This window comes from Oncorhynchus keta, chromosome 37 (genome assembly GCF_023373465.1).
Source record: "Oncorhynchus keta strain PuntledgeMale-10-30-2019 chromosome 37, Oket_V2, whole genome shotgun sequence".
NCBI lineage: Eukaryota > Metazoa > Chordata > Actinopteri > Salmoniformes > Salmonidae > Oncorhynchus > Oncorhynchus keta.
The window spans coordinates 16,451,539-16,459,642 of NC_068457.1; the positions used below are offsets into that span (position 1 = coordinate 16,451,539).

The window sequence follows — 8,104 nt, forward strand, 5'->3', positions numbered from 1 at the left end:
AATTTGGACGCGCGACCGGATTGACCAGACCTTGAGGAGATGGCAGACACATCTGAGCCTGCAGATTTTGAAGAAATCTTAGATGCAGATGAAACCTTGATCTTTGAGGTGATCTGGGATACTGGGGACTGTGGTGGACTTGGCCTGGTCCCTCTCAACCTCGGGAAGTTCAGGGACGACTATAGTTTCGCTGGGAGAGATAACATACAAAATGAGAAAGAACAAATCAATGACAAGTGTGTTATGAATAAATTAATAACTATTCCATGATGAAAATTTGATGAAAATGGTGCCGGAGGAGATGGCCACCATTTTACAGTCTCCTGACCAATTGTGCTGTACATACTACCCGACCAACCAGTGCTCCTGCACATTGGCTAACAGGGCTATCTGCATTGTGTCCCACCACCCCCTCTTTTTACGCTTCAGCTACTCTCTGTTCATCATATATGCATAGTCACTTTAACGATACCTACATGTACATACTACCTCAATAAGCCTGACTAGCCGGTGTCTGTATATAGCCTTGCTACTCTTATTTTCAAATGTATTTTTACTGTTGTTTTATTTCTTTACTTATCTACACACACACACACACACATACATCTTATTTTTTCGCACTATTGGTTAGAGTCTGTAAGTAAGCATTTCACTGTAAAGTCTACACCTGTTGTATTTGGCGCACCTGAGAATAAACTTTGATTGATTTGATGATGAGGCTGGTTATGCTTGTACTCACCTCTCATCCCCACAGAGCAGTTTGCACACAGAGACCAAGTAGAACCAACCCCCGGTCATATGGAAAGCTGATCCCACCCAGCCAAGAAACAGAGGAGTCCCCAGGTCAAACCTGTGTGTGTGTGTGTGTGTGAGAGAGAGAGAGAGAGAGAGAGAGAGAGAGAGAGAGAGAGAGAGAGAGAGAGAGAGAGAGAGAGAGAGAGAGAGAGAGAGAGAGAGAGAGAGAGAGAGAGAGAGAGAGAGAGAGAGAGAGAGAGAGAGAGAGAGAGAGAGAGAGAGAGAGAGAGAGAGAGAGAGAGAGAGAGAGAGAGAGAGAGAGAGAGAGAGAATCAATAAATATGATCTTGTAACTGAATGGAAAAACCTGCATCTGGGTCAACTTACTTTAATCCATCAAAATAGGGGTTGAAGTATTCCCCGGAGACGTATTTTGTGTAGACAGCATATCCCGACGCAGCCAGAATGCCTGCATAAGACGAAGTGAGTCAGTCAGCTACTCTCAATCTGCTACAGTGTGCATCTACCAGGTGATTTTACCACTGATGGTGTGACAGACTCCTCCAGTGAAGAGCTTCCTGTGCTTCGCCTTGTCCTTGCCCCCGAGGAAGGTGCACTCCATCCCAATGAGACTGAGTACGAACCCCAGCATCCCCACAAACAGAGCACCCTCACAATCTGGATGTGGTCTGGTTGATTAGAACACAACCAAACGCAAGGTCACATTTTACACTACAGTAGGCTTTATAACTTCCGTGGAATACCCAATGTCACTGTACTGAAACAGTCTAAACTCGAAGAAGTTTGCTTAAAAGATAGAGTACAGTAATAGTCACATATGAACAGAATTAGTTTTAAACCCTATTTTTTGGGGGGGTAAATGAGCTTAACAGACTGTCTTCAGATGTGTACCTCTTGTTGATATACAACTTCATACCCACCACAGAAATAGAATTAGAACACTATATATGATGCATGTCTCTACGGTACTTACTGTCCACGGACCAGAGCACAGGGAAGTCTTGGCAGTTGGTGACAGAAGTGGAGTCGGTGAAGCAGGCCTTCCACAGGTTAGACCAGTACCAGGCCACCTTGATGACAGCCGAGCCGCCCATGCCCCCGATGGACGTGACCTTCCAGCCCTCCATGGCCATGGTGCATGCCAGAAAGATCCAGCCCTGCACTGTCATCAGGAAGCCCCAGATCTGCATCACGCGGATTTTCATCCTGATACTCTGGTGTGTGGTGTCAGTCTATTTGCTCTATATCTAGATAACCCTCACGTTGTCTTATTACGACCGTCGCTGGTTGCGTTTCTTTTCTCAAGGTCTGACTTATTGGCGATTCCTTTTTCTCTCGTCTATACGATGGTGTGTCTCCTTGGTGGAGCCACTGTCCAGTGGAGCCCGAGTCTCCTGCTGTGCTGTGCTGTGATAGGGAAGAAACCTGCTCATCCCAGTCATACAGCTTGGTAGCAGGGCTCAGTATGACTAAGGAGACAGTCATTTTTGTTGCTGTACCTGGTCGTCACTTTTCCCATACTGCATGAGGGTGGCTATGGGTCTGTTGCTGCTCAGGTTTCCAAAACCTTGTTTGGGTGGTTTATCTCACGTTTCAGAAACCCCCCATCTCTATGTCCCAAGCTGATTCCTTGGGTTTTGAATGATTTGACCTATTCTGATCAAATGTATTCAAATGACATAAACATGACCTAGTACAGCCCAAAGGCTATAGCAAAACTTGACCTCATCTCAAGATGATCATTATTTTAAATACAGTGCTGGTCTGACCTTAACTAGTTCAATAAGAACTCATTACCTGAGGAATTACAACTTCAGAGTCCGTTGAAGCGCTTCCATTGTCCGTTGACATTGCCTCAGGCTGCGGTAGGTTATTAGCTAGGTGTGTTGCCTGCTTCACTTATATAATTAAAACATAACGTCTCTGACCTCATATAATTATGCTTAAATCCACGGCTCTCTCTGATGGTATTAGCTGCATGGGGAGTGATGGATTTTCTTGTGGTGAGTGAAGATGAGAAGGGTCTTCTTTGTACCGAGTCCCTCGGCTTATTGGTAAAGTTATCGGCAAAGTAGATGGGACATTGGAATGGACCCACTGTTGTGATGCACGGACCTATATGGTGGTAATTCATGCTTTTCATTAATGATGGGCTAATAACGGAGAAAGAACAAAAGAGTGGTTGTGTTCACTGGCAGGGCCTCACGTTAATTATGGGTTATAAAGCACAAATACCTGCTGCAGAATTACCTACCAGGAGAATTGCAGAAATATTAAGTAAGATTCCATCCAAAGATGCATACACAGAACATTGTTTGAATTTCTATCTGTCAATAGTTTGACTCGATAGTCCTCTAAATAAAAGTTAAGTTGTACTGCTCTCTGGTGGTGTCTTGTTGAAATGCAGCCAAACTGTACCTCAACCACAGTCCAAATCACACTCAACTTGTGTATTTTGTACGGAACAGTACTTGATTCTTTTGTATGTTTAGAAGTATTGTCCATAATGGATTTTCTGTAAATTTGGCATAAATAAACTGCTTTTTGGGGCAAGGATTCTGCTGGTGGCCTTCATGTTTGAATTTAGAATCTGATATAACAAAATAGACATGAATTAGGGATGCTTGGGATTCAATTGGCTCTTCTGATGCTTCAATCCATACAAATGAGGAATCTTGGACTTATTGCATGCAATAAAACTGTATATTTTTTAAATGGTGAATTCATCTCTGGATTCATTCTGAAAAATATGGACATCAAAATGTGAAATCACTCACCAGTATTGATTTTGTCTAGATGTCTGGCTATCATCCTAACTTAGTAGTGTAGTCAGAGTAGGTCCTCTGACCAAACAGAGCTGCGGGACACCCGACACTTGTTTACGGATACACAGGACTGGAGCAGGGAGCACGGGGCGGCTACCAGCTGTAGCTCCATGCCGGCTGGTGAGAGTTCCCCGGCTCGGAGGGCCAAGAGGATTCACGTAACAGGGTTAAGGTTTCCATTGATCAGAAGGTGGGATAGATGGCAGGCGGTGGAGGAAACTTCCCATATCCGAGTCTGAACAGAGATCAACTGGGGCAGGACCGCTGTTGACTGGTAACTCTGTGATCAGTCGAGACAACGGAAGCCCCTTTCTGTCTGTGGTGGCTGGTAACTCTGTGATCAGTCGAGACAACGGAAGCCCCTTTCTGTCCGTGGTGGCTGGTAACTCTGTGATCAGTCGAGACAACGGAAGGCCCTTTCTGTCCGTGGTGGCTGGTAAGGGGGCCATCTTTCAGTGTGAGGTATATTGCAAAAATACAACAACTTGACATTTCTTGAGAGCACACAATGTTCTCTATTGACTCTTTCTTCGTCTAGGCTTCACTTGTGGTCTGCTAAAGAGTGACAGCATACGACAGACGGGCATTGACTCCACAGTTAGTTGTTAGTAGTTGTCATGAGACACTCATACAGAACAGGCAGTTAACCCACTGTTCCTCGGCCGTCATTGAAAATAAGAATTTGTTCTTAACTGACTTGCCTAGTTAAATAAAGGTAAAATATATATATTTTTTAAAGTATGCAAAAAAACAAACATTTATTGACATTGCCACTGATTGCAACATATTGGGAGACATACAGGAATTAACCAATTGAGTAATGTTTCTAGATGACCTCAAACGGACACATATTCCTGATATTTGCTCTTGAGGCATATCTAATGAACAACAATGGATTTGGAAGAGCACCAGTTTGTTTGTCCCTTCAAGGTGACCCGGGAGTTTATACTGTGATCCTAGCCAAACCAAATTTCCTGCCCTGTGAAGAAAACAAGCTTATCTGACTTCTTTTGTTTATCACCCGTTGACAGAAGAGGCCTATTACCTAATGTGGTTTTAGAGAGGAGCCAACAGCTTGTCTATTTCCTCTTGCTGATTTCAAGGGTTATTTCCACCAGCATTGTTTGTGCCACAGGGGGTGACATTGTTCACGTCAGTTATACAGCAGAGGCACAGAGACAGCAAGGAGTCTCCTTTGGCAGAGAAGATATCAAAAACCATGTTCCATGAACAGTGCATTGGAAAGAAGTTCCATATTAAGGAAAATAAAAGCAGGTAGCATCACACCCTTAGGTAATGTAATCACACAGGAATCCGTCTCAATAAGGAATTGGGGTTCTGATTGAAGAGGTATGAAAAGGTGACCTCAACAAGCTTAACCCAAGGGTCAAACAGTCCATGGTCACCTCATATGACCATATGGCAATGCCAGTGTTCTGTCCGTTGTCACACATAGGCGTTCTTTCCAAACTGCCTTGAGTGTTCTGCTGGGTCTCGGGGGTCTGTGGAAACTGGCGATTTGTAGAAACTGTTGGCAGACTTGCCGGGTTTGTGACGCTTGGTTACCATAGACGTACCACCACTGTAGGAGCACTCTGCTCGACTAGAGGAAAACACTAAGGGTTACTCCTTTGAGATATACATTCCATTTCCATGGTCAAAACGGTTCTAGTTCAGAAGACAGAAGTCTCCGGATCTAGGCCAATTCATCCCACCCCATACACTAGTTCCCTAGGCCCCCTAGCCAAGGTGACTTTCACATAAATACGTTGACACTATACACAAAGAAAACATTCAGTCATCAACATACAGTGCATGTCCTTATACTGTTATCACTATGAGACAAGATGTTGACAGTGATCCCTGGATATGCCAGTACTTAAACAACTTCATTACAGTTCATATTAAACTGCTTCATTGACTTACTGAATGACAAGCTTTACGATCCGTCTACTCTATTATAGATAACTTTCCATTTCTGTGTCTCAGTCAACATGATGTTGAGATACGTACCGTACTTACAGATTACATAACACACTGAGTAAATGGAAGGGGGGGGGACAAGTCTGTCAAAGTAATCATTTTCTGTAATTGACCATCGTTTAATTAAATTGTACAAACTTGCCTGAAGCCCTCTGACAAGGAGAGGCAGAATATGAGTCCTCCTGAAATGCAGAGCACCGATCCAGCCCAGCCGATGAAGAGCGCTGCGCCAAGCTCAAACCTGGCAACGAGAGGACGGGCATAGCCGGCAAAGCCAGTGACCAGTTAGTAAATACATGTGCTCACTGCATTTCATTTGTCTACATGCAGTGCAGTAGGACATTAAGTAGCACAGTTAAGCTGAACACTTACTTTTGAGCAAAAAAGAGTGGGTCAAAGAACTCTGATGTGATCCTGTGTGCGTACAGAGAGCATGCAGTCAAGGAGCAAAGCCCTGCAGAGAAAACAGAGAGGACTCAGCTCTGGTCTAAATAGCAAGGAGTAGTTCAACAAGCACACAATATAATGAATATTCACCATTGAGTATGAAGTGAAGGCCTGCGAGGCCTGTTAGTCTGGCCTTGGTGCTCTCTGAGCCTCCGATCCTGGTACACTTCATTCCCATCAGGGCCAGGGTGGCTCCAAAGAACCCCAGGCACACAGACGCAATCATCAGGCCCCGACAAACCTGGATATACACTGGGTGGGTGTGGGTGTGAGGGAGAGAGAGAGAGATAAAGAGAACAACAGAGTTATCTCACACTTGTAAAAGTACTCGGACTTTCTCAGTTTTCCTCTCATTGCCATTTTAAAAGCATTGTATCCTCAAATGGCAGCTTGAACACCCGGTTCAAATGTGTCTCTGGCCTCTGGTAGTGTATGTTTTAGAGGCTCTTGGGCTTAATCCAACAAACCGATAGGGTTATCAAATTCCAAATACCACTTTTTTCAGAGCCAGCCATTCATCCCAGGAGACGGATGCTCAGGATGTAACACATCTGTGATTAGGTCAAAGAAATCACACACACACACACACACACACACACACACACACACACACACACACACACACACACACACACACACACACACACACACACACACACACACATATATGTATCTCCATTATAATCACAAACTGACACACACATGCACACACACAAACACATATGCAAACACAAAAATACACATAATCGCATACAATTACAATGACAATACAACATCACAGCAAAAATAGCAAGCAGCTAAAGTTTGGACTGACCATCCAGAGCCAGCATGGAGGGGAAATCTTTACAGTTGGACACTCCTGTAGAATCCGTGACGCAGGTCTTCCACAGGTTGGACCAGAAGGTCGCCGTGGTGATGACTGTCCCATCCACGGAGGACACCTTCCAGTAGTCAGTAGGCAACGTGGAGCAGACCAGGATCCATCCAGATATGTTCAGGATGAAGGCAACGATCTCCGTGGCCATGTTGCTCATCCTCCTCAGTCCTGTCCTGTCTGTTGTAGAGCTGGGTCAGGTAAGCTGGTAAACAGCAATTGTGGCAGATGAGACTGTATACTGTGGAGGACAGTGGATGGAGAGCAGAGCAGAGAGGCAGTCCAGGATGAATGGTTAGGAGGTGAAGTGTGTCAGTGGTTAAGATGTCGTAGCCTGGTTTATGTTCAACAGGGAGGGCTCTGTGTTCAAGACTCTGTACCTCTACCTGTGGACCAATCCCAAGGATACACATCACTCACTGACACACACACACACACACACATACACCGAGACACATGCACACACATACACACACTGAGACACATACACACACACAAACACACACACACACACACACCGAGACACACACACTGACACACACACACAGTGAGTCAAACACACACACACAGACACATGCTCTCTCTCTTTCACACACACATACCCATCCACCCAGTTACACGCACACACACACACACACACACACACACACACACACACACACACATCACTCCACAGTAGTCAGTGAGTGGATCAGTAGGAGATGGGGCTAATTGAAAGGATTTGAAATGTTTGCTGGTGGACAGGAAACAGAGCTAAGACACTGACATGTGTATGACAGAAAATTGACAATAAGCAACTGCTCAGCATATAGATAGACAGAGGAAGACCGTTGTTCACTCATTGCATCGGTTAGTTTTACATGGTTTCTTTACAATTATGCTAGTTGAAATTATATGATTAATTGATTTGATTATAAAATGTCCTGCTATAAATGTTTCATACCAATCTTATAAATGTTGCAGTTATCTGGTGTTCGGTAGGCCTATCTGTTGACTCATAGCCCCACCCAGTGGAGAGAAAATATAAATATTCATGCAACCACATGAGGGTGTCCTGAGCCATGATGCGAAAACTTCAATCGGGGTGTTTCCTCTCTCTGTTTCATCTGAATATATCCAGATCAAACAAACACAGGATTGGTGAAAGGGCAAGTATTCACTGCTTTCTTTCCTTCACATCAGTGCAGATGGAAGGAATGTAGTTGTTTCTGTATGTTGA

The 8,104-nt window shown here is 44.4% G+C and overlaps 1 protein-coding gene and 1 pseudogene across 1 annotated transcript; both read right to left on the reverse strand.

The window, feature by feature from the left end:
* Positions 1-4: 4 nt before the first annotated feature.
* On the reverse strand, positions 5-2,360 carry LOC118370263 (claudin-10-like; annotated as a pseudogene).
* A 2,016-nt stretch (positions 2,361-4,376) lies between these two features.
* Positions 4,377-7,158, reverse strand: LOC127916687 (claudin-10-like). Its single transcript, XM_052499325.1, has 5 exons — positions 6,826-7,158; positions 6,102-6,263; positions 5,937-6,018; positions 5,707-5,805; positions 4,377-5,184 (listed from the first exon to the last, which is right to left on the reverse strand). Exons 1-5 carry the CDS (start codon positions 7,043-7,045, stop codon positions 5,028-5,030), a joined length of 720 nt encoding a protein of 239 aa, XP_052355285.1. The 5' UTR covers positions 7,046-7,158; the 3' UTR covers positions 4,377-5,027.
* Between the last annotated feature and the right edge of the window lie 946 nt (positions 7,159-8,104).